Source organism: Electrophorus electricus, chromosome 3, assembly GCF_013358815.1.
Source record: "Electrophorus electricus isolate fEleEle1 chromosome 3, fEleEle1.pri, whole genome shotgun sequence".
NCBI classification, from domain to species: domain Eukaryota; kingdom Metazoa; phylum Chordata; class Actinopteri; order Gymnotiformes; family Gymnotidae; genus Electrophorus; species Electrophorus electricus.
Genome location: NC_049537.1, coordinates 8,211,443 through 8,237,788, shown reverse-complemented (window position 1 = coordinate 8,237,788; position 26,346 = coordinate 8,211,443). Strand labels below are relative to the sequence as shown.

Genomic DNA, 26,346 nt, shown 5'->3' with positions numbered 1-26,346 from the left:
GCTGAATGCAAAACGGTTCCGACACACGAAGTCGAACGAACCTTGAAGGAGATGAAAAACGGCATCAGATTCAGGACACACAAACGCCCCAAAACTGTGACGCCAGGGGGAGCAAAAATGCCACGGATCCAGACCCCGTCACAACACCCCTCATCCGGGCTGCACTCATGTGACTGATTCCATTGGTTAGGAGCTCTCTCTCTCTCTCTCTCGGCATGGCGGAGATGGAGTATTTCACCGATGGAGTTCGTTCTTCTATCTAACAGCTGTCATTTATTATTATCTCGAACCGGGAAATCTGTGTTTAATTTTGTCAAACCGTACTGAACTGCTGTTTCCCTGGTATTGGGTGAGGGATGGCCGACCGAGGCGTGGACCTGTCCGCTTTGCCTGTCGAGATCCGGGAGCAGCTTGCAGAGCTGGACCTGGAGCTGTCGGAAGGTAAGCTTTCATAAAATTGGTTAAAGAGGGACTAGGCGAATGAAAGGCGAAAGAATGATAGTTGCATATGTTTGAACAAGTTCACCAAATGTCTAAACGCTAAATCACCTATTCTGACATCTCCATCCTGCGGGGCGGAGATGCTAAAGTGAGATTATGTTTTGCGTTTAGCGCAGTGCTGGCCTCTATTCTGTCTCTTAAATATGAAGAATTTACCGAATATTTTCTGATATTTTACCTCGCTGCTTAACGTATCTCTAATAATGTTAGTTTTATTCAACATGTACGTTAACGAACATGCATTTGGTGGTGAAAGCCTATATGGCCTATCGCCAGTATGTGGATGAAACATTTATTTATCTAGCTAGTATGAATTCAATGTTTTATGTTGCCAAGTTTTATATTCAAGCGACTCGAATCCTTTTGGAGTTAGTGTTAATCGATAAGGTGTCGAGTTATCTGGTGAGGTTTTGGCTGTTATTTGCCTGTTAAGTAATTGACAATGGCAAAAACAGGCAACGTAGCAAGTCGTTGCAGTGTGGCGATGGCCTGAGCGTTGGTTTAAAATGACCCCTTCCTGTAATAATTATCAGTCACCATTACGAGAACATCTGCCAAACGCGCGGCGTTTACTGGCAGCCTTAAAAACAGGGCGAGGGTTTTCTTTCGCGATGAACCAACCATCAACATGGGTGTTTTTGCTCTGGGAGGTCGGCCACGTCTCTCCCGTAGGCACTGCGCGCATCGAGTAACCTATGAGCAAGAAAACCTGTTGTCCCAAGTGAAACCTAATAGGCCTAGGCTGGCTGTTAAGTACCAGGTGTGTGGATATAGGTTATTAGATGAGCAACGGCGTTTTGTCCGCCGTCAGTGTTTTGCATAAAGCAAAAAACCATATGACTTAAAAGAGCAAGTTTGTGTGACTTACATAAAATCATCTAATTTCAAGCAAGGTTTTCACCTGTACTACATAACACACCTGAGCTGTTTAGTAGAAGTGGCCAAGAATGTGCGTCCCTAATGGGTAATTAAATAATTGAGTGCAGACTAAATTATTTGTAATAATCTTTCTATATTTACATGACACTAATATGAGTTGTTGGCATGGTGTGACAGGTTCTTAGATTTTACACAATATGTTGAAACCTCCTTTCCTCCAGGGTAGTCTCATGCTCTTCTCTCTTTCTCCTCACCAGTCTCAGCCTAGGTCTCTTTCTCTCTCCTTCTCACTCTCATTCTCCAGCCTGTCATAAATAATGCATGTTTGTTTGTGTGTGTGTATGAGTGTGTGTGCATGTGTGCTATCCCCTGCTGGATATGCACAGTGTTAGCCATGCCAACCGTGTGTCAGTATGGCGTGTTCGTGTTGCTGAGCCCAGAATGCATCCCTGGCACGGCACAGTCCTCAATCTCCACCAACAGTCTTGATGTTTATGGGTCTGAAACAGAGAACTGCAACATTCACAATATAGCCACTCATTCCCAGAGCCAAAGAAATAATCAATTTAAGTGCATCTTAATTTCTTTAGAAGGGTATTTGGCCTCCACATCAATGTGTGTATGTGATTAGGAGGTTCGAAACCCCTTTTCCTAGTGCTACTGGCAGCTAGTAGAATGAGAACATCCACGTGGAAGAGGACACTTTGTTTACGGAGAAGAGCTGTGGCTATGCTAGCATGGTCTATTCTATCCTGACTCTCCCAGAGTTTTGCATTCATAAACCCATTTCACTTGCACTGGACAACGTCTGTGTCAGCACACATTCCAGAGGGTAGGGCGAGTGCAAATCTACATTCTGAGTGTGTCTACAGTAATCTCCAGTCAAGATCCAGTGTTTAAGTTGAGGACCAGTGCGTTCAAGTCAAGATCCAGTGCATTTAAGTCAAGGAACAGTGCGGTTAACTGATTCAGGTGGCTATGGCACTATTCGTCTTGCTGTCCCTGATGCCACATGCTCTTTGTGGCTCTTTGAAGACATAGCTGATGGGCTCGGACTGAGTAGAAGTGTTTCTTCTCTTTGGTGGTGTATGCAGTGTTCTGTGCACCTAGGTGTCCATTGTATCACCACTGCGACTGCAGTGGGCACCTGGCGTTCCACCACTGCTCGTCAGTGTTAAACTGAAAAAAGGTGGTTCTCACTTACCATTCAAAAACCAGTAGCCCAAACGTCATGGTAAGATAGTTCAAGTTCAAGTTCGGTTTATTCGTCACATACATAGTCATACACAGTATAACTCGCAGTGAAATGGTGGAGAGTGCTCTGTCCAAACTGAGGAAGAGAAACAGGGGTGCATAGAGAAAAATATATATATATATATATATGCAGATATATATATTCTATGTATGTACAAAATATATTAACAATGTATGTACAATATATGTATATTATGATTATATACACAATGTACAATGTATATGGTTCGGTATATATGTACACAATCTACAGAATGTACAGTGCAGGTGTAATATGGTTGGGTATATATGTACACAATCTACAGAATGTACAGATACATTTTGTATAATAACATATCTACAGTTGTTGTGTAACAAGGTAATTGAGTATAAATTTATATATACAGATATACAGTCATGTTACATGGTGGTGGTGGTCCCCACAGTTTATCAGTTTCCCTGATTCAGGGCCCGAATGGCCTGTGGGAAGAAGCTCCTCTTCAGCCTCTCTGTCTTGGTCTTCAGGGAGCGGAAGTGCCTCCCTGACCTCAACAGAGAGAAGAGTCTATTGTTGGGATGGGTGGGGTCCTTCACAATTTTCCTGGCCTTGGTCTGGCACCGCTTGTAGTAGATGGTCTGCAGGTCAGGAAGTTCCGTGTGAGTGATGCGCTCTGCTGAACACACTACCCTTTGGAGTGCTTGTCTGTCCTGCTTGGTGCTGTTCCCAAACCAGACTGTGATGTTCCCCGTGAGGATGCTCTCGATAGTGCAGGTGTAGAAGTTCCGCAGTACTTTGGAGGGCAGTCTGAAGTCTCTTAGGCTTCTGAGGTGGTAAAGACGTTGACGAGCCTTCTTTGCCAGGGAGTTGGTATGGCGGGACCACGACAGGTCCTGCGAGATGTGAACTCCAAGGTACCTGAAACTATCTACTCTCTCCACCGTGGTTCCACTGATCCTCACAGGTTGGTAGTGCCGCTCCTGCTTCTTGCTGCAATCCACGATCAGCTCCTTTGTCTTACTGACGTTTAGGAGGAGATTATTTTCCTGGCACCAGTTTTCCAGGTGTTTAATCTCCTCCAGGTAGGCCCTCTCGTCCGAGATCAGACCCACGACAACGGTGTCGTCAGCAAACTTGACAATGATGTTAGAGCTGGAAGTGGCTGTGCAGTCGTAGGTGTACAGTGAGTAGAGCAGGGGGCTTAGGACACAACCCTGAGGAGCTCCAGTGCTGAGGGTGAGGGTGGATGAGGCATAGTTGCCCACCTGTACTGATTGTGGTCTGTCTGTTAGGAAGTTGGAGATCCAGTCGCACAGGGATGTATGCAGTCCTAGATCCCCCAACTTAGTAGTGAGTAGGGAGGGGATGATAGTGTTAAATGCTGAACTGTAGTCGACAAATAACATTTTAACATAATTTCCCCTCCCTTCGTCCAGGTGAGTCAGTGTAGTGTGGAGCAGATGTGCAATTGCATCGTCAGTGGAGCGGTTGTGGCGGTATGCAAACTGCAGTGGGTCCATGGAGGCTGGCAGTGAAGATGTGATGAAGTCTCTGACTAGCTTTTCAAAGCACTTCATCACGAAGTGCTGAATAGCAGGACATGCAAACTTTGAACGCTCCCTCCAGGAGTGAAGATGACTGTAACATGGTGATGCTGTAGGAAAATTTACTCCAGCATGTTAAACTTCACACGAAAAGGGTGAATACATGCAAGTCTACTTAAAGCTAAATCCTGCTCACAACACCAAACTTGTGGAGATGCTGCAGAATGAGCTGGGCCTAACTGCAACACGTGTGAGTGTAGAGACTATCTCTACTCGAGACACAGATCAGTGCTGTCAGTGAAAGGAGAGAACCAATATCCCATACAGCAGCAGCTGTGATCCTGTAGAAACCAACATGGAAGTGCTGAGTGTCTTTTGTGTAAAGTGAGCTGTTGGTTCTCTCATCTCAGGAAGTCAGAAGAGAGCAGTTACAGAGAACTGAAGGGAGGGAAGACTGAATTGGGATAGAGCTGCTTGCTTTCAGGAGCTGAACTCTCAGATAAAATGCAAGAGGATCATGACCTCAGAATCATATGGAACTCACTGGTTAAATGTAGAAATGATGATTAACACTGAGCCTAATCATATTAAGATTAAGAGAGGATGTTACTACAATTCCCAGAAACCTCTTGCTCTTTTATCAGGACTTGCTGTCATTTTGTCTTGAAGAGAGTGTACTTATAATGATTGCACAATCAGCACATTCAGTGTGTATGTGTTCACAAGGGAGAGTGAGTGAAAAGGGGTATCACACACACACACACACACACACACACACACACACACACACACAATGAGTGCTATTGAAAAATTCAGGGGTAAGCTGTCATGATCTCTACTGGAATTCAGAGCACAGACTCCACCACTTTTATGCACTTAAGATGATCAAATGAGTGTGTGTAAGTTTGTGCAGGCGTGTGTGTGTGTGTGTGTGTGTGTGTGAAACTGAAGAGCCTTGGAGGTATTGTGTTAAGCATTTTTTGTGTGTTGAGGGAATCTTAATGGCTTGGTTTTCTTCAGTATGTATGAAAGGACAAGAAGGTTTATGTAGTTGGGGGAGAGAGAGATTGAGATTGAGATTGCCCTAATCTAGGTCATAGAGTTAAGGCACAGTCTCTCCCTCCCTTTATTTTCATCTTATTACTTTGTCTCTCCTCTCATATATGCATGCTTAGACAGAATACAGAATACACTTTACTACTGCAGTTCTTAAAGGACTTTAAGCAAGATCTGTCTTGCTTTTCCCATAAATAAAGACATACACACACCCATATGTGAATAAATGATGTCCCCTGCAGCGTGGTAAAAGGCTAAAAAATTCACCTCTGAGCATGGGTGTGTCTAAGAGATGAACTGGGGGGATGTGGTGGGGGGGGTCATTTGATTCGCTGGTAGAAACTGAGTTGAGTATTTGGCCTCCCCTACCATTGAAGCTGCCCAGCGTAAGGCATGCTGTGATTCGACAGTAGATGGGGACTGTGTGTGGGGGCGGAGCTACATGACACTCCGGTCCACAGCTGGTCCGACTAGGGTTGGGCAATTTCTACGTAACTGGCATATGACGATGGCTAGAGGAAAACGTTGCGATGGATAGTGACATCACAGGGTGTGTGTGGGGGCATTTGGGTGCCCATGCTGTGTGCTATCTGAGCTCAGACACATACCTGTACTGTGTTGTAAGCAGTTTCTCTGCTTGCTTTCCCTGTGAACTTTTTTTTTCCTCTGGGTATAACTTGCATTAATCTTTTCCACTCCTGTGGTAATAGTCGTTAAGGTGTGCTGGGAGTCAGTTGGCTAAGTGTGTCCCAGAAGTGAGCACTGGGAATCGCAGTCATGTTGGCACCTGCACGATCACACCGAGGCTTCACTGCAGCCCATGTTGCCATGGCCGCACTGGGACCGGTGGGAAGAGCATGTGTTGAAAACAAGCCTGTTTTTGTTTTGGGCTTGTCGAGTGCTGTAGAGTTCTGAAACCAGTCATCATGACACACATACACATGCATTCAGTGCTTGCAGGTAAACAGGTAACTGTGTCAAAGGACAAGATGGTTGAGCAGTAGAAATATTGACATTATGCGTAGGAAGAGGAAGCTCGTGTGTGAATATCTGGTTGGGGTGTGTGTGTTACCATGAGAGAGGGAGGGAGAGAGAATGAAAGAAGACTTTTGTAAAGTGCGAAATGGTGTTGACAGTTACAGAATGATGAGTTACCATTTTGCAGGCGTGTGTGTGTGTGTATTTCAACAAATGACTTCAGTGAAAGTGTGAGGCTCTCTTACTGCCTCATACTTTCAAAAAAACACACACACAGAAACACTGCTCCTCATAGCAAGTGTTCCAACATTCAGAGCATCTGGTGTTTGTGAGCATGTGCAAATGTGTTATGTGAGAGAGAGAAACCATTGGGCTGGGATTGTGTAGCATAGTTAAACAAAGACATATGTCTGTTTTCGGTACATTTTATGGAATATAATGGAATATAAATTCAGCCATACACAGGATATCATTTACACGTTGTAATGACAAGTTAATAGATGTATTAGGTATCTTGGCATAAAAAAATCCACACAGAATGAGAATAGTTTTGGCTATTTCTTATAAGCATGGCAAGCACTAAGAGACGTTCATCTGACATTTACGCTGTCTGTGGACTGACTGCTAGACCCTGGCAGATACTGACAGATACTGATTCATGACTTGCTTTGCAAGTTGGATTGCTCAGATTGGAATGGCATGGGGTGTTAAATTCAGGATTTCAAATTAACTAAATGTGTGAAACCCAGTGCCCTCAGAGTCATCATATCTCTGCAGGGTTCAACTTCTCTTCTCTTCTTCTCTTCTCTATACATTTTCTCTCTCTTCTTTCACTCTGGGAACAGGGACAGGGAAATTCCCCAATGTGCTCTGTGTATGTTTCTGTAGTGGAAAGAGTACACAGAGAGAAGGGAAAGAGTGCATATGGAGAGATTAAAGTCAGGACAGGAAGAGGAGGCTCTCAAAGACAAATGGCACAGATGCAAACTTTATAGTTGTAGCAAACATGTGTAGAGGCTATAGGGAGATTGGACTCCAAGGGTCATATCATAGAACAGTGTTCTTCTTGTTTTCTTCAGTGTTATCACTCTACAGGACATTGCATAATCAAACAAAACTGAAGTCTGATCTTGACAACATCTGAGCCATCCTTGTAAAATGTGTAAAATGTTTACATCCTTTCCTGTGGTGCAATCCCATCTTGTTATATGGTAAAAGCCATGTTGTCACTGACACTGGCACAACTTATCTTTTTATTGTCATTATAGTAATAACAGTGTGGGACAAAACTGTTGTGCCAAATAGGAGATTATGTGTCAGCTTTATTGAGCTATACTTAATGATAAATACTGTATGTGAGAGATTATGCTTGAATGAAAGTTCATTTGCTTGTGTATATACACAATATATAAATACACAACATATAAAAGCAAAATACACAAAGGTTTGTCCAAGGTTCTCTGTGTATGTTCTCTGTAGTCCAGTAAGAATTAGGAATGACTATTTGATCAATCCTGTTGTTTGAATATATCTTATGTCGTACGTTCTAGATGTCTAGAAGCAACATGTGTAAATTAGACCTCCCTAACCATCCCAGTGCAGGTCTGAGCTGGTATAAATTAGACCTAGCCTAACAGTCCCAATGCAGGTCTGAGCTGGTGTAAATTAGACCTAGCCTAACAGTCCCAATGTAGGTCTGAGCTGGTGTAAATTAGACCTAGCCTAATAGTCCCAGTGCAGGGCTGAGCTGGTGTAAATTAGACCTAGCCTAACAGTCCCAGTGCAGGGCTGAGCTGGTGTAAATTAGACCTAGCCTAATAGTCCCAGTGCAGGGCTGAGCTGGTGTAAATTAGACCTAGCCTAACAGTCCCAGTGCAGGGCTGAGCTGGTGTAAATTAGACCTAGCCTAATAGTCCCAGTGCAGGGCTGAGCTGGTGTAAATTAGACCTAGCCTAACAGTCCCAGTGCAGGGCTGAGCTGGTGTAAATTAGACCTAGCCTAACAGTCCCAGTGCAGGGCTGAGCTGGTGTAAATTAGACCTAGCCTAACAGTCCCAATGCAGGTCTGAGCTGGTGTAAAATTAGACCTAGCCTAATAGTCTCAGTGCAGGGCTGAAGTGCGCTGCCCTAATGGGACCCAGGCGGAGTACTGTGTTCAGCTGTGGTGTTAAAGTGGATCCTGTCCTTGTGCTTATCTCTGTAAAGGAATATCTTGTCTCACACTTCCTGGCTGAGTCTGAGTGGCTGCTGTGTGTTGTTGTCTCTCTCTGGAAACACAGAACACACTTGCTGGTTAAAGAGCTTGTCAAATAGTAATCATTTACATTATATTACATTGTCGCCAATGTTGGTTCTGCATCTTCAGATCCAGGGTTAGACATGAAGACAAAAAACCGCAAAACATAACTCATCTGTATCTCTCCCTCTCACTGTCTTCATCTTTCTCTTCTCTTCCTCTCTGTTTCTCCCCCTCATTCTGTCTCTCTCTCTTGCTGTCTTCCTCTTCCATCATCTTCTACAGTGTTGCTAGTATTTTATTTTGGTGATAATGAATCTCTGGGCAAAAAAAGTGAATGCAAGCCTAAGATTGGTTTGTAAATTTCTAAAGGAACAGATGCTATGCTGCACACAGACTGTTGTTTTGAATATTTTACAGAACATCTGATGAATGTTCTTCAAAGAGACAGGTTGCATGTGAGAGAGTGTGTTTGTGTGTGTGTTTGTGTGTGTGTGTGTGTGTTTGTGTGAGAGAATCTGGTTGTGTTTGTTCCCGGCCATGTGCTGCATTTAAAGTGAATGCGCACGCATTTACAATGCGGCTAAAACCTAGCATGGCCCCACACTGTTAGTGGCTCTGAGATCACTGTACACGTTCCTGTCCTTCGGTTTATTATGTGCTGCCTTTTGGGAGAGTGGTGGGGTTCAGGGGTCTGTGTGTCTGTAGGACACATACCTTACCTGTAAGAGTTTATGCTCGTGTGTATTTAAAGATCTCGCTTCTTCCTTTGTTTGTAGGCGACATCACACAAAAAGGCTATGAGAAGAAAAGGGCCAAGCTGCTTGCTTCTTACACCATCCAAACACAAAGTATGACATGGAGGAGGCTCTCCTCACCTCTCTTCTCATTCTGCTTCCTCTTCTCTCACATCTGCCCTGTTTTGGCGTTTGTTCATGTTTGTTTTGTGTTCTCTATTTTGTCCACCAGCTCATATGATGATGATGATGATGATGATTATTGAAACAGTTGCTTAACATATTCATGTCCTCTCTTTCTGACTCGCCCACTCAACACTTCCCTCTAGTGGTCAGAATATATGCCGGGTTCATATATGCGGACAGTGTGCTTTTCTTCAGTCAATGCTAAACTCAGTAAACTTTTAAAACTGCCCACAAATACTGTAATGTTTTGCTTCTGCTGTTTATTAAACAGATTATAGAGTGATGCTTTGCTGTCCACACACAAACTATAACAATCTTCCATGTAGTCATAGGGGAGAGTGTTCCTGTAAATCTCTGGTTCTCTGGTTTCAGAACTGAATAGCTCAACATGTGATGGCTTTCTTTCTCCTGTGTTGTTTCTGTCCGTCACTCACTCTTATTGTGTACAGATTTGGCCCCACCTCCAGAGTATGAGGGACAGGACCCAGGCCCAAGCTCTGCCCCCCCACCTAGCAATGCTTCTTCAAGTTCCTCCTCCTCTCGGCAGCGCCGCACCCGGCGACCTCACCGTAGCAGCGGCACCAGGGATGAGCGCTATAGATCAGGTGATAACCAAGCTCTGCAATAGATTGTCAGGCCAATGTTTGAAACATTATTTTAGCAACGTATGTGGGCAGTGCAGATCTGCTCCTGCACTGCAAGTGTAATTATGTAATTGCGGTTGCAATGGTTTGACCAGAAACCTTTAAAGATTTAAACCTTTAATGGTTTCAGAACATGTTTACTATAAATGTATTGGTTTCTTGAAGAAAAGCTACCACACACTGTCATTTTTTTTCACTCCCTCTTTCTCCCTCTCTCTCTCTCTCTCTCTCTCTCTCTCTCTCTCTCTCTCTCTCTCTCTTTCTCCCACTCTCTCTCTCTTTATCCCACTCTCTCTCTCTCTCTCTCTGTCCCTCTCTCCGTCTCTCTCTCTCTGTCCCTCTCTCTCTCTCTCTCTGTCCCTCTCTCTTTCAGATATCCATACTGAGGCTGTACAGGCTGCCTTGGCTAAGCATAAGGAGGAGAAGATGGCGCTGCCTATGCCAACTAAACGCCGCTCCACATACGTGCAGTCACCTATCGAGACCTGCACGCCACCCGGTAGCCACATGCTCCTACACGCTCCCATACGCTCTCATTCACTCCCACATGCTCCAGACTACTCCCACATGCTCCCACATGCTCCCATATGCTCTCATTCACTTCCACGCATTCCAACACGCCTCTACACAGTCCCACATGCTCCAGACTGCTCCCACATGCTCCCACATGCTCCCATACACTCTCATTCACTCCCATGCGCTCCAACACACCCCTACACACTCCCACATGCTCCAGACTGCTCCCACATGCTCCCACCTGCTCTCATGCGCATACATGCATACCCATCCGCTCCTACACACTCTTCACGCACTCCCACTTACTCCCACCCTCTCCCACATCCTCCCACAGCCAAAGAATCTAGGCCCTTCTATCTAAAGAAATAATACTAGCTGTCAGATTGTAATATGCTTTCTCTGTTAATGTTTTAGGGGCCAGGACATAATATCCAGATAATATGAATAATGGTGTCAGTTGGAAACCTTCCTTTCATGAGTCACAGCACCTCTGAGGATGCTTTACTCATCACCAAAATGAGACATGCTAGACATGAGAATTTTTTTTCTAGACTTTTTTTGTTCAAGATTGACAGTCCTGAGCAGCTGGGTGCCTGTATTTAAGTCAATGTAGTGTATAATTACTGTTTGATTAACCATGCTCATTCACTTAATTAGAGATCATTACACCCTCGGGGAGCCCATTGGTGGTTGGAAAACGGCAGCAGGTTTTGTACGTTAATCGAGTCTTTCTCTCACTCTGTCGCTCTCGTTTTCAATCTTCTTTTCAGACTCCTCCTCTTCCTCTGATGATGAAGGTGGCCTGGGAGGAAGTGGGGTCCAGCAGCAGTCTCCTGATTCCTGGATGAATAGCTCCATCCATGGGTCCTCCACCTCCTCCTCGTCAGCATCCTCCACAATGTCCCATGGGGAGTCCCGCGCTCCGCAGGCCCCTCAGCCCCAGAGCCAGCAGGGGCCCCCCTACACCCAGCCGCCCTTCTCCCACTCCCATCCCTCCGCCCTAGCTGAGGCCTTTGCTCACGCTCGCATCGGTGAGTACGGGCACATACGTACGCGCGCACACCTGGTTGGGGTCCGCGTGATTAGGACATCGGTATTTTCTAACCCAGTTCTCTAGGACCCCTCATTTTTGCTGTCTCCCGGCACAAATGGAGCAGACATTGGGTTTCTTGATTGTTCAGGGAGCTTTAACGCTGAGACAGTAGCTTGGTATTAAGACACATCCTCACACTCATCTGAGACCGTGGAAATGGGGCGTGTCTGTGGGCTCCTGAGGACACACGCTGTACACGAATTCTTTTCTTTTTTGGTAATGGACTTTGAAGTTTTTTGCTATTTTAGTACATTTACTTTCAAGTTCATTTCATCTCTCATTTTTCTTAATTGTTTACTTATATTTTAGCATTTTTTTTTTTTTCATTTAAATTTCTTTATTTGTTTGTTTTTAATCTCATTACAAAAGGTAATCCCATGAGTTAGTTAACTTGGTTATTAAGGTCATATGAATGACTGGGATTGCCAGATGTTCACATATGATTGCCACCAGTCCATGTGTGTGCGTGTGCGCGTGCACGCGTGTGTGCATGTGTTTGTGTGTTGAAGTTGAATCCTCATTGATTCTAAGCATGTGAAATTATCATTGACCATTATCACTGAAATTATTGGTATCCTTATTCATTCAGATGGTCATTTACTGGGGTGTTGTCTGTGTTGCAGAGGCTCCGGGAGCAGGTGCTCTGGGCCCGGACGGCACTCCTCAGCCCCAGGACCTGGCTCGGGCCTGCGACTCCCGCGTCGACTTACCCCCCAACGTCATCGTGAGAGGCATGAGCCGCGGCCATAGCAGATCCAGCATGATGGAGACAGCTGACGGTACACATAGAGAGAACGAGCGAGCGAGGGAGGGAGGGAGGGAGAGAGAGAGGGAGAGAGAGAAAAGAGAGAGAATGAATGTGTGTATAGGGGTAAAGAATTAATGTACAAAGTCACTCAGATATTCATAACAAGGGGAAGGAAAGACTAGTGTGTATGCGAGTATGTGTGCCCTACTGTTGTACTGGAGTGAGTCATAAGACGTCAGAGATTGTGTGCGTGTATGAGAGAACCTATAAGTAAAAGAATGTTATGATATTGTGTTATCCATAACTTACAATACTTTTCCATAGCTGTATATTGTTTCACATCTCTTAAAAAAGATGCAAGTATTGATTTGGTTGAAAATGAACTAATTATTTACTTTTAATCAGAATGTCTTATTAATCAAATCTGATTTGATTTGTTTTTTTCTTTCCACTCTTTCTCCACGTGTGTCGTGTTGCTTTTCATTGCTTTTCTCTGTTAGTGAGAAGAGTGGGGAAAGGTAACTCTTTGCCCTAGCCACGCCCTGCCCTCAAGCCCCGCCTTTGGCCTGCTCTTCGTGTCTGTTTAAAAGTGTGCGCATCTGTGAGCGCGTGTGTGCATGCGCGTGTGTTCGCGTGCGTGTGTGCGCGTGTGCGCGTGTGTGAGGATGAGTGGTCCTCCTTTCTTTTAGAACCAATTGCCGAGTCTGTTATTCTCCTTATAGCCAGTGTAGTGCTGCCTTCATCTCCACAGTGGGTTGTTAGTCCTGGTCTCCAGTCATCTAGTCACTGTCACACTAAACAGAGGCCTAATGTGTGGATCCGTTTGACCAGGACCGATGGCCTCCTGTAACAGTCAAGAACATGTCTTCTCACGCCATGCCTTGCTGTTGAGTCAGGACTGTGCGAGTGCAAATGTGTTTGTATATATGTGAGTGTATGTGTGTGTGTGTGTGTGAGTGTGTGTTTGCACACTCGTCTGGCTCACCCCCTCACATGCCTGGCCCCACTCCTGCTCTAGGTGTTCCCGTGTCCAGTCGTGTGTCCACTAAGATCCAGCAGCTGCTCAACACGTTGAAGAGGCCCAAGCGCCCTCCCCTGAGCGAATTTTTTATGGATGATCAAGAGGAGATTGTAGAAGGTGCCCATCCAAACCCACACAGCAGAAGTGCACCAGTGTTTCTTTCTTTTCACTCACTTTTCACACACAGTTTTGTGAGCCTCATACACACACACACACACACACACAATATACATCCATATAGTCACATGCTTAATCTTCTTTTTATTATCATATGTGTTTGTCTCTGTTTCTCTCATAGTTCCTCGGCCAGATCCTAACACCCCAAGGCCAGAGGGCCGTCAGATAATCCCTGTAAAGGGTGAGCCACTGGGTGTGGTCAGTAATTGGCCTCCCGCCCTCCAGGCTGCATTGGCCCGATGGGGTGCCACTCAGGGCAAAAGCCCTGCCCTCACAGCCCTTGACATTACAGGAAAACCACTCTACACACTCACATATGGTAAAAGATGTTATTTATTTAGTCATCAGTAACAATTGTTAGAGTGGATGTTTGTATGCTTCTTAATTCTATTAGTAGATCATTTCAAATCTAGTGTTGAAAGTCTAGATATTTGTGACTGTGGTCTGGTGACTCAGATGAGATTGTGAGCTTCCTTTAGTGCTATAAAGGATGCTATATATTCTCCCTCACTGACATGGTTCTTCCCTTGACAGATGTACTTTGTCAGACTGTAAGTGATTAATTAGTGTGTGGTTGCCAGGGAAACTGTGGAGTCGTAGTGTTAAGCTGGCCTACACCCTCCTCAATAAACTGGGAACCAAGAATGAGCAGGTCCTCAAGCCAGGAGACAGGGTGAGCACAAGGAATGGCCTTGGGGGCCAACAAGAGCATTTTATAATTTTATATATACTTAAGAGCTCTGTCCATGCTGAGTTGCTAACAGTAAGTTGCTGTTAAACCCAGGTGGCGCTGGTGTACCCTAACAGTGACCCAGGAATGTTCTGGGTGGCCTTTTATGGCTGTCTGCTTGCAGAGGTCATTCCTGTGCCCATAGAGGTGCCACTGTCTCGCAAGGTAACACCAGCAAGCCCCATGCCCTATGTTCCAAACACATCGTCTGCTACGATCCAAATCTACTGCCCCCTGTGAGCCCAGACCCACCATCCCCTACAGGCCAAACCCATTGTCCCCATTATCCAAACCCACCGTTCCCTACGATCTGAACCCACCGTCCTCTATGTTCCAAATCCACCATCCCCTACGATCCAAACTCACTGTCCCCTACAATCCACACCCACCTTCTTCTGAGATCCATACCTACCATTACCTTTGATCCAAACCCACTGTCCCCTATATTCCAAACTCACCATCCCCTACAATTCAAACCCACCATTTCTTATGTTCCAAATCCACCGTCCTCTAACTATCCAATCCAACCGTCCCCTGTGTTCCAAACCCACCATAATATATGAGCTAAACACACTGCCCCCTTCAATCCAAACCTTCGCTGCCAGTACCAGCGAGTGTCAAAACCCCAAATAAACCACTCGTTCAGTCTTTTCATGAGTTTGCATGATCTGTTTTCAGCACCTGCTCCATCTGATGTTCAGGGTGTGTGGTGTGTGTGACCTGTGTGTGGGTGTATGTTTATACAGGATGCAGGCAGTAGTCAGGTGGGCTTTTTGTTAGGGAGCTGTGGGGTGAGTCTAGCCCTCACCAGTGAGATTTGTCTGAAGGGTTTACCTAAGACCCCCACTGGAGAAATCCTGCAGTTCAAAGGTCAGACTCTCACCCTTAACATTTCTGTGATTTAAAGAAAGATACTGACTTTCAGATCATGAATGGTTTCATTTCACCTGAAAGAGGAAATTGAATGTCTTTGAAAAATTTCAAAAGTAGTTCTGCTTGAATTTTGAGTCCTACAGGTAATTTACTCATTTGGACACTTACCACAGACATTGAGTGGCATTCATAAGGCTGCGTGTGCCCACTGTTAATAGCTGATGTTTTACTGAATAGCCTTAAGATAGTTATTTTGCTTTTGCTTTTGAAAGGCTGGCCAAGGCTGAAATGGGTGATTACTGACTCCAAGTACCTCACCAAACCTTCAAAAGACTGGCAGCCCCATATACCAACAGCCAACACTGACACGGCATATATAGAGGTACAACTGCCTAATGTTGTACCCCAGCGTCTTCTCTCTTTCTCATTCTTAATTAGTGTATCTCACAAGCATTGGTGCTATCAGTCCCATCCAGTTCTTCTGTCTTTCTGTCTCATTTTGAATTTCTTAACTAATCTCTTTTTCTCTGTCTCAGTATAAAGCATGTAAGGAGGGGACAGTGATGGGTGTTGCCGTGTCGAAGGTTGCCATGCTGACACACTGTCAGTCTCTCACACAGGCCTGTAACTACTGCGAGGGTGAGTTCTGTTACCATGGAAATGTGGCATTCTCACATCCCAGTGAGACTAAGCCAGGATGCTTGTTCATTTTGCCCCCAGATGCCCAGAACAGAGCAGAGATGCGGTTTCACCAGTATAATAAGCCCTTACAGCCCGTAATGCTTGCGCTCTCTCTCTCTCTCTCTCTCTCTCTCTCTCTCTCTCTCTCTCTGTGCACTTGTGTATGCTGTTAGGAGAAACACTGGTGAACGTTCTGGACTTTAAGAAGGACATGGGTCTGTGGCATGGAGTTCTCACTGTGAGTATTGGAGCATGCATGCTCTGTCTTTACTGATGTATATTACTTCCTCTACCAGGCTCTGTGAGGCCTGCTCATTCTTGTCTGGCGGTTTAATGGATTTCATTAATTTCATTAATTACCATTAATGGACAAGAGTGTGGTGAATTTGGTGGATGTTGGTGGACTTTTTTTGTTTTTGGACAAAGCTTAGTGGAGTAATAAATTATTACTTTTATATAAAAGTTTTCTTTTCACTTTAATTCAAATCACTTTGTTTCATTTAAGGATTATAGGTGAAATGCTACATGTGACAGTTTGCAAAACCTATTACTGTTCCCCTACGGCAGAATATTGGATAGACATTTAACCAGCAGAATCAACCTTTGTGACTGAGCGGTTTGACACAAAAATGGTTAAGATTTCCCCTTTAAAGAGACTGGCCTTACATCACTTCAATTTAACACATCCCTTATACGTATGCATCTCTGTGTTTCACATGTAAGTAGCATAGCACATACATGCACTAAGTAGACATATTAGTATGACTGTACCAGTCCATGTTTCCAGTGATGAATTTATAAACACGCTTATAATTGTTCTTTTAAGAGCACGCATGCTGTGTGTGTGTATGTGTATGTGTTGTGGAGGTGTGAGGTCATATTAAGGAGCTGGTTCTTAGAAGCACGCCAGGCAGATGATGTCTTTGAGTTCACAATGGTGGTCAACACCTTTGTAAAACAAAATGTATAGGCATTTCATAAGAATATTTATGTACAATGAAGATAGAGGTGTGTATATTATTCTTGTGTTTTAGAGTATAATGAACAGAATTCACACTATCAGCGTCCCTTATGCAGTGATGAAGGCTTGCCCTCTCTCCTGGGTCCAACGAGTTCATATAAACAAAGGTAGCAACACACACGCTTCAGAATTTTTGCACACACTCAAAAAAGTTCATTAACTGACTTCGCTTTGTTTCCATAGCGCGAGTTGCCTTGGTGAAGTGTCGCGACCTGCACTGGGCCATGATGGCCCACAAAGAGCAGAGAGACATTAGCCTGGCCTCCCTGCGCATGCTTATCGTCGCCGATGGAGCCAATCCCTGTGAGATTCGCCAATTAAGCTGCCACTAAGGATCATGGGAGAAAAAAAATCATTTACACATTGACACTTTGCAAAAAAAAATTGTTCTTTCTCTCCTTTCCCCTTCTTGCTCTCCTTGCTTTTCTGTCTTTCTCTTGGTTTGATCGCTCCCAGGGTCTGTGTCATCGTGTGATGCGTTTTTGAACGTGTTCCAGGCATATGGTCTGAAGCCGGAGGTCATATGTCCCTGTGCCACCTCCCCTGAGGCCATGACTGTGGCCATCCGTAGGTATGTCCTGGAAAATCCCTGTCCCTCTGAACCTTATCACCGGTCGCTCTGAAGACTTGCTTGCCCACTCCACCAAGGATCTATAGATGGTGTTCAATGGGCCAGCAGATTTACAAACGACATACAAACAACAGAAATAACAAACCCTGCCCCGTTGCCCCACCCACGTGCTCATTTCTGCAGACCCGGTGTTCCTGGGGCCCCCCTTCCAGCCCGTGCCGTCCTATCCATGACCGGATTGAGTCATGGAGTCATCAGGGTCAACACAGAAGACAAGAACTCTGCCCTCACTGTCCAGGATGTGGGCCATGTCATGCCCGGAGGTGAGGGGCACAAAAACACACACAAGAGCAGAGGATTTAGCTGTGAAAGCAGGAACCCTTTTCACACCCACACATCACATCAAATCCATGATGGCACTGAAATGAGAAAGTCTGAGGAATACCACTGATAGTTTCCTTTTTTAGGTTTTGGCTCCAGTACTTTCACATCACTATGACGAGTGCCACTGTAATGCTGCGAAGGTGATTTTGCTGACGATGATGTGTGATGACGTTTTGTGCATTACGTCTGAGTGTCCCCTGTGCAGGAATGCTAACTTCCTACAGCACCCATCCACAGCTCATCTTGCACCTCTTATCTTGGTTATGAGTTATGCATGTGTGTGCACATGTCACAGCCCTGATGTGTATCGTGAAGCCTGACGGGCCCCCCATGCTGTGTAAGACTGATGAGATAGGAGAGATTGTGGTGAACTCTCGCGCTGGGGGAACCATGTACTACGGCCTGTCTGGAGTCACTAAGAACACCTTTGAGGTCTGTCCATAATAAAATGATCAATGATTTATTATAAGTGATAATGGTAAATTCTAAAATACATATATAAGTAATATTTAGATATAAGTTAACAAGATATTATCCTAGTTTTTACAAGCTTTTCAGTATTTTAAGTATTTTATCCTATATGCTACCTGTTCGGATGTGCGCCACCTGCAGGTGATACCAGTTAACGCCAGCGGTGTCCCTATTGGAGAAATCCCATTTGTGCGTTCAGGGCTGCTGGGATTTGTAGGACCGGTAAGACAGGCCGAGCAGGGAGAATGCATACATCTCTGATGATGGAGACCCATTTCTTTTCCAGCTTGTCTAGAGGAATGATTTAAGTCTGGCTCTGTGTGGTGTCTGCACCTTAGGGCAGTCTGATATTTGTGGTGGGAAAGATCGAGGGACTGCTGATGGTCAGCGGGCGTCGCCACAATGCTGACGATCTTGTGGCTACAGCTCTGGCTGTAGAGCCAGTCAAAACCGTGTACAGGGGCAGGTATGTGGTTCTGCTGCAGTGGTCTGGCAGTGCAGCCGAAGTGATAACACTGCCACCATGTGGCCAACAAGGAGAACTTTAGATTCTGAATGTTATCACTTCTTTATACTTCTGCTACTTTTATTCTGTAATTAACCCAAGTGAATACTGTATCTTTGCAAATATGCATGTGTTTGGCAGGATTGCTGTGTTCTCAGTAACAGTCTTCTATGATGAGCGGATAGTAATTGTGGCGGAGCAAAAGCCAGATGCCAGTGAAGAGGACAGCTTCCAGTGGATGAGCAGAGTACTGCAGGTACACCCCCTAATGCTCCTTAACGTGGTACGTGCCTAAGCATGGTATGTTCCAGAACTGGCTGACACTTGATGTGAAGACCTAATTCTCACTTCCATTTCATTACTTCATCTGTCATCTCATCATCTTCTCCTCTAAGTCCATTCCAGGGTCATAGTATGAGTTCCCCACTCATTTAGACCCTTTGGTGCTGGTTCTGTGTTCTAGGCCATAGACAGTATTCACCAAGTGGGTTTGTACTGCCTGGCACTGGTTCTTGCCAACACGCTGCCAAAGACGCCCCTGGGGGGCATTCACATTTCTGAGACTAAACAGCTCTTTCTGGAGGGTTCACTGCACCCCTGCAACATTCTCATGTGCCCCCACACATGTGTCACCAACATGCCCAAACCCCGCCAGAAGCAGCCAGGTGAGTGTGCACTGGGGTCTGTGTGTTTTACATTACTAAAAAAGAGTAATAAAAAAATTAGACTTATATAGCACCTTATATATCTTGTACACCACCCAAGACAGATAATTTTGTGATTGTTTATGAGTATAATTTGAGTGTCTAATTTGTACTGTCTGGCCTTTGTGTGTAGTGGGAGTAGGTCCTGCTTCTATCATGGTGGGCAACCTAGTTGCTGGGAAAAGAATCGCTCAGGCAGCAGGCAGAGATCTGGGAATGATAGAGGACCAAGACCTGGTCCGAAAGGTATGAAAACACCCTCACCACTACCAGACAATCAGACACCATTACACTGTCAGACAATGACAGTCACTTATACATGTAATTATGGCACTGAGAGACTGAGAGTCAAATTCCTTATGCTAACGAGCTGTGTGTCATGTTTTAATGCCTTCATTGGGACGCAGCTGTGCATGTGGCCTACGATGATGGTAAGGAATGCTCATAGTGTGGCAGGACTTTCTGCTCAGAGGGTACTGCTACCCCTAGCAGGCCATATGGAACTTGATATTGCCTGTTGGTCTGCACTCGATCTCTTCTTTAAATGTGATATGATGTTTCTGTCATGAACTTTGTCAGATTGTTTGGTGTTAATTATTTACATGATGGTACATCAGGGAGATTCAAATCACACTCCTCAAGGGGTAGACCTAGAGACCTTCTCTGTACTGGCAAAGTGGTCAGGCAGTTATGTTAAATGTTCGAACAACTACCAGTGATTACAAAGTCCAGGATTGGATTTGCATTTGAGGACCAGATTTGAATACCCTTGCATTATGTAGCATACACATGTAGCATGCACACACTGGTGCTCCTGTCCTAATCTGCACTGTTAGTGCTGTTTGATGTGACAGGTTTCATTTTATTCACTTTCCCTATCCAGCATCAGTTCCTCACTGAGGCTTTGCAGTGGAGAGCACAAACAGATCCTGACCACGTGCTGTATGTGCTCCTGAATGCAAAGGTAACACACACACACACACACACACACACACACACACAGTTAATGTACAGACACGCAAACACAGGCATACCTGCATGCACATGCGTACACAAACAGCAGAGCAACCCTATTGTTTGTATAGTCAATAAAGTTAGTGTTTACAGTAAACCCTTAATGTAAAGATGCAGGCATTCTGCTCCCAGTATAAATTTGTTCTTTCACCTCCCTCCCTTCTCCCTGGCTTCTGTCCCGCTACAGGGCGTGGCAGTGTGTACAGCCACATGCGTGCAGCTTCACAAAAGAGCCGAAAAGATTGCAGCTGCTCTCATGGAGAGAAGTGGCATCAACACTGGAGAGAATGTTGTGTTGTTATACCCACCAGGTGAGAAACACACGCACTCACAAACCTATGTACACACCCACACAGACACATGCATTTTAATTTCAACCATGCATACTATGTGAAGCTAAAACAGAGTAAATCTGTGTGTGTTTTTGTGTGTGTGTGTGTGTGTGTGTGTGTGTGTGTGTGTGTGTGTGTGTGTGTGAATGCGTCTCTGTCTGTGCAGGTATCGATCTAATTGCTGCATTTTATGGCTGTTTGTATGCTGGTTGTATTCCCGTCACCGTGAGGCCGCCACATCCTCAGAACCTATCAGCCACGCTTCCCACAGTCCGTATGATCATCGATGTAAGACTGCGTGAGCATGGAAAATCAAACAAGGGCTTTTCCTTTTAAACCATCTGAATGATTTTACTTCAGTCTGAATTCGTTTTTAGCAGAAATGATCTCCAATGATTCATTCTTCTCTTCCTCCTGCCGACTCAGGTCAGTAAAGCTGCCTGTATCCTTACGACTCAGCTTCTAATGAAGATCCTGAGATCAAAAGAAGCAGCTACGAGTGTTAACATAAAAACATGGCCTATCATAATAGACACAGGTACAGAGACACGCACTGACGCACTCCTCCAAGATTAGCACGTAATCAAACAGTTCAGCATCCAGGACTGCACCAGCTCTGCGTTCTTTAAAATCTCGATACACTGCTGTAATTGCCTTCTCTCCTCTCTCTCTCAGATGATCTTCCTCGCAAGCGGCCCCCATCCATCTACAAGCCTCCGTCTGCTGACATGATTGCCTATTTGGACTTCAGTGTCTCCACCACAGGCATGCTTACGGGGGTAAAGGTGAGATGAGGGCCCTGGAATGCTTACAACAATAATAACGATTAATAAACCCAGAAAAGCCCACCATATCTATGGTCATTTGTCTCAGACTGTATAAGCTTACTGCTTAGTGCCTCAGTTTTTGATTGACCTTGTGTGTCTAAGCCTCTGATTGGTCGTCTATCAGATCTCCCATTCGGCAATGAGTGCTCTGTGTCGCTCCATAAAGCTGCAGTGTGAGCTCTACTCTTCGCGCCAGATAGCCATCTGCCTTGATCCCTACTGTGGCCTCGGCTTCGTGCTCTGGTGCCTTGCGAGGTAGGACACGTCACACAGACCTCGAGAAAGGCTCCAGCTCCCCCTTGTGCAGATTCTCATAGCCTCCTGCTGTAATGCATTAGATTTGGAGCCTTTATTTAGGAGTCAACTGTTTTCTGTACACAATACCTCCAAAAAAAGCAAAAACACGATCAACAGTTTCATTTTAAATCAATATTACATAATTGTAATAAAATACAAAAGGTGAAAATAATAAAGTATTAGTGTGATAATATTTTCAGTTAGCACTAGTCTTTTTTGATTTTCCTCAGATTTGTGCTTCTTCATTTTGACTTCCTTTTTTGTAAACTGTTAGATTACTGTTTTCATGCTTTCATTTGATGGGTCGTGGTGAATAACGCTTTGTAGGTCAGTGGGAAATGGAAAACTTCCGGGGCAAGGAAATGTTCTGTACACCTTCACCCAATCGAATCTTGTAGAAGCAAAACTACTGTGGTACACTTTACAATTACAGTCTTCCTTAAAGGTGTATGTTTAATGCTGTAAGTGTTGTATTTTTTTAGTGTGTACTCAGGTCATCAATCAATCCTGATCCCTCCTACGGAGCTGGAGAGCTCATTGGCTCTATGGCTGAGCACGCTCAGTCAGTACCGCATCAGGGACACCTTCTGCTCCTACTCCGTCATGGAGCTCTGCACCAAGGGACTTGGAGGACAGACTGAGATGCTGAAGGTACACACACACACACACACACACACACACACACACACACACACAGAAATATTTAATTATACACAAACAGTTCCAAAATTAACACTGGCCAGTTGCCAAATGCAGATAAAAATTTGCTTTGGTGGAAAAATAAAATCGGGTCACATACAAGTGCCTGGTTGCTAAACCATTTTTGAAATTGCAGAGCATGCTAATACATTTTGCAGTACATTATAAAGGTTTATGACAGGCAAACATATGTTCATATATTTATGTGAATGCCCTTTTGTTAATGCCAGACCATTATTTTGGACCTAATTTACAGACATACACTGACATACACATCGGTGCATCGATTTTTCTTTATGGAAATTTTGAGCTTTTGATTGACTGGGAGAACAAACAATGAGGGGAAACTCCTAAGAGTGAGGGCAAACTGTAGGTTTTTTTAAAATGTATTATTTCATAGAACTGAGAACTGAGTTGAGTATTTACATAATATTAAAATGAATGATTAAAAAATAACACGCACAAATATTGCCTGATCCAAGTGTGTGCATGCGTTAACAATGGGATGGGTGATTTGTTATCTCTCAGTTCTCATATTTGGGATCCTCAATTTTTTTTATTCCTGGTGTGCTGATCAAATGTCTCAGCCCCAGAAGGTGGTCACCACTCTCTAAAAGGGGAACTTAAAGTAAACTCTCTTACAGTGAACTTCTTCACTCTATCAAGCACCCAAGCACCTTAGTAGTGTTGCAGGATTTTAGCTATTGACTAGACAGATAAAGAGGAGGTGAATTCAGTCATGTCATGTTAGTCATTGGATTTAATGTCACCTGACTATCCAGAACCCACCTGTCTAAATGATCTAAAACCCCTTGAGGGGATGTTATATTAGTTTTTTGGCATACATGAATGAGTTTCAGACCATCAACATATGAACATATGTGTGGAACCCTTAACCGCTTAACAACAACTGTAAAAATGTAGAAGTAATTGTGTGGTTACAATTGATTTACTTTCATACTAACACATTCACACAATTGCACACACATGTACACACAGAGACACACACACACATACATCATCAAACCACTCATGAAACTATTCTTGCCTGCCTTCCACAATCTTCTTTTCTGTGCGCAGGCTCGTGGCGTGAACGTGTCATGTGTGAGGAGCTGTGTGGTGGTTGCTGAAGAGCGTCCCCGCCTGGCTCTCACACAGTCCTTCTCTAAACTCTTCAAAGACCTCGGCCTCTCCTCACGGGCGGTCAGCACTGCTTTCGGATCCCGAGTCAACCTGGCTATCTGTCTGCAGGTAGCTGAATGGAGTTCCACTGTCTGTCTATTGTCTATCTGACGGACATGTTTAAATTTTACTGGTAAATTTTGCTCATTGTGTGGGTGTGGGTGTTTTTCAGGGAACCACTGGACCAGACCCTTCTACTGTTTACGTGGACATGAAGTCCTTACGACATGACAGGTATGATGTATCCAGGCACAGACCAATACAGCTAAGAGTGGCAATGCACTCCTAGGGTGCTCAGTGTGTACAAAGAAACACTGAACTTATATGAAGACTGTAAGGTCACTCAGGACTGGTAAATTGTATTTTGCATGTGCTTTTTGGGTTTATAGACAACTGGATGGAGTTGTTTATGAATATTGCTTTAGCACAGTTCTGTTGAACTGATCATGGTATGTTTGTGTTTTCTAGGGTACGGCTGGTAGAGAGAGGTGCACCACAGTCTCTTTCCTTGATGGAGTCTGGAACAGTGAGTATAAGTTCTCCTTTTATAGTTGTGTCAGATCAAGCTAAGCTATTATGACGGCATTCTTTACAAAAAACCTTTCGCTTGATTTCCTCTGTTAGATCCTTCCTGGAGTGAGAGTGGTAATAGTGAATCCAGAGACAAGAGGACCACTAGGGGATTCTCATCTGGGAGAGGTGAGTGCCTCTGATTGTGTATTTGTGTGTGTGGCTGACTTGGGAAACTGAATGCTGTGGTCTTTACGTCATGGCTCTTTCTCAGATCTGGGTGAACAGTCCTCATACAGCGACTGGTTACTACACCATCTATGGAGAGGAGAGTCTGCAGGCTGACCACTTCAATACCAAGCTCAGCTTTGGAGACCCGCACACATTCTGGGCCAGGACTGGATACCTGGGCTTTGTCAAGAGAACTGAACTCACAGACTCAAGTGGAGGTGAGAAAGAATTGGATGGAAAAGGAAGGATAAAGATGGAAACACACACACATCCATCTACTTCCACCATATAGAGATGTAAAAATAACAAAAGCAAAAGTAAAGAAGCCAAACCTAAATACAGAGAATTTTTCTGTTTTACATATTCTCCCCTAGAACGTCATGATGCTCTATTTGTGGTGGGTTCTCTGGATGAAACACTGGAGCTGAGGGGTCTGCGGTACCACCCCATCGACATAGAAACCAGCGTGTCACGCGCTCATCGCAGTATCGGAGAGAGGTAAGAGCCATGCTAGTATGCAACAATAACACGTTGTGTGTTCTATTGCAGGTTCCCATCTCATAAACTCCCTCCCTCACTCTCTGTCCCCAGTGCTGTGTTTACCTGGACTAATCTACTGGTGGTGGTGTCTGAATTATGTGGATCAGAGCAGGATGCGCTAGACCTGGTCCCGCTGGTGACGAATGTGGTGCTGGAGGAACACCACCTTATCGTCGGGGTGGTGGTGATTGTTGACCCTGGGGTCATCCCTATCAACTCCCGTGGTGAGAAGCAGAGGATGCACTTGAGAGACTCCTTTCTGGCTGATCAGTTAGACCCCATATACGTGGCCTACAACATGTGAGCTAGCCCAATTCCAAGGCCTGGAGCTGAAGAATGTGTTGGAGCAGCTCTCCAAGCCTGAGCACAGAGGCTGGCACATATGCTGGGTTTCAGTCTTCATGGTATGTGAGGAAAACTTTGTTCTTGCTTCACCACAGGCAAAATGTCAACTATAACTGCAAACATCATGGCGGACTAGTGTTTGGATAAGAGGTTTATACAGCTTTCTTCTGATGAAACAACATTTCTTTATCCTAAGTCAGGATATTTCATGGCACTACTCTGATTTTAAAACAATTAATTTTACTGTGGGTACTGCACCACAATTCCCCCAATCCCCTTCCCAAGCCTGAATAAGTTGAAGCACTTTAAAAAAAAAAAAAAAAAAAAAAAAAAAAAAAAAGGTCAGTTGAGAGTTTTGTTCTGGAACATGTTATAAGAGATCTTGTAATGATCTCTTAAAACACATCCCAAGGTATTGACAAATTCATGACTTTATTGAGCATTTGTTTAATTTATGTGTTTGGCAACATCCACGTACTAGTTTCTACATATTGAATATTCACTTTTATTTTACAGAAATACCCATCAGTCTTAATTAACCACATCCACTACAACTCAAAAATAGGTTTTTATATAAAGATCTTGAATTGTATTATCAGATAACAGTTTAATAGTTTGAGCTTTCTTTGAGTTAATAACTAAAAATGGCTCAGTTAGCTGAATTTAAAATACAGCATTTTGTTACAAACACTGAACTAAAGTAAACTTTTATTTGGAACATTATTAGGTTTGGTGTGTAAAAATGCAGTTTTTTTTTATCATACAATGTTATTTTTGAGCAATTTATTTTCCATTTGTGTCATTAATGCACATCTCAAATTGATTTCAAACATAAGAGTAGGCCTGATTGTATGTGGATGCTATAAAGGTTAAGGATTGCTAA

The 26,346-nt window shown here is 44.3% G+C and overlaps 1 protein-coding gene across 4 annotated transcripts; it reads left to right on the top strand.

Annotated features, from left to right (window-relative positions):
• Window positions 1-190: 190 nt before the first annotated feature.
• dip2bb (disco-interacting protein 2 homolog Bb) lies at window positions 191-26,346 on the top strand. 4 transcript variants are annotated; one of them, XM_027007812.2, is made up of 40 exons: window positions 191-441; window positions 9,204-9,275; window positions 9,797-9,952; window positions 10,365-10,490; window positions 11,278-11,538; window positions 12,224-12,379; window positions 12,849-12,866; window positions 13,367-13,486; window positions 13,668-13,865; window positions 14,128-14,219; window positions 14,331-14,441; window positions 15,023-15,146; window positions 15,422-15,531; window positions 15,686-15,788; window positions 16,004-16,068; window positions 16,865-16,958; window positions 17,035-17,154; window positions 17,308-17,422; window positions 17,606-17,745; window positions 18,102-18,238; window positions 18,419-18,499; window positions 18,616-18,743; window positions 18,924-19,038; window positions 19,246-19,447; window positions 19,620-19,732; window positions 19,894-19,917; window positions 20,370-20,450; window positions 20,688-20,811; window positions 20,999-21,120; window positions 21,259-21,370; window positions 21,508-21,617; window positions 21,784-21,914; window positions 22,439-22,607; window positions 23,736-23,906; window positions 24,010-24,071; window positions 24,306-24,363; window positions 24,462-24,536; window positions 24,622-24,796; window positions 24,953-25,076; window positions 25,170-26,346. In XM_027007812.2, exons 1-40 carry the CDS (start codon window positions 357-359, stop codon window positions 25,420-25,422), a joined length of 4,833 nt encoding a protein of 1,610 aa, XP_026863613.2. In that variant the 5' UTR covers window positions 191-356; the 3' UTR covers window positions 25,423-26,346. The 4 variants fall into 4 exon arrangements, with proteins under 4 accessions (XP_026863613.2, XP_026863614.2, XP_026863615.2 ...); XM_027007813.2 differs by lacking the exon at window positions 12,849-12,866; XM_027007814.2 differs by lacking the exon at window positions 19,894-19,917.

Coding starts and splice junctions, on each gene's coding strand:
- dip2bb (XM_027007812.2), top strand. CDS start 357: ATGGCCGACCGAGGCGTGGACCTGTCCGCTTTGCCTGTCGAGATCCGG. Junction 20,451..20,687: donor ATGTGCTCCTGAATGCAAAG/GTAACACACACA, acceptor GTCCCGCTACAG/GGCGTGGCAGTGTGTACAGC. Junction 20,812..20,998: donor TGTGTTGTTATACCCACCAG/GTGAGAAACACA, acceptor CTGTCTGTGCAG/GTATCGATCTAATTGCTGCA.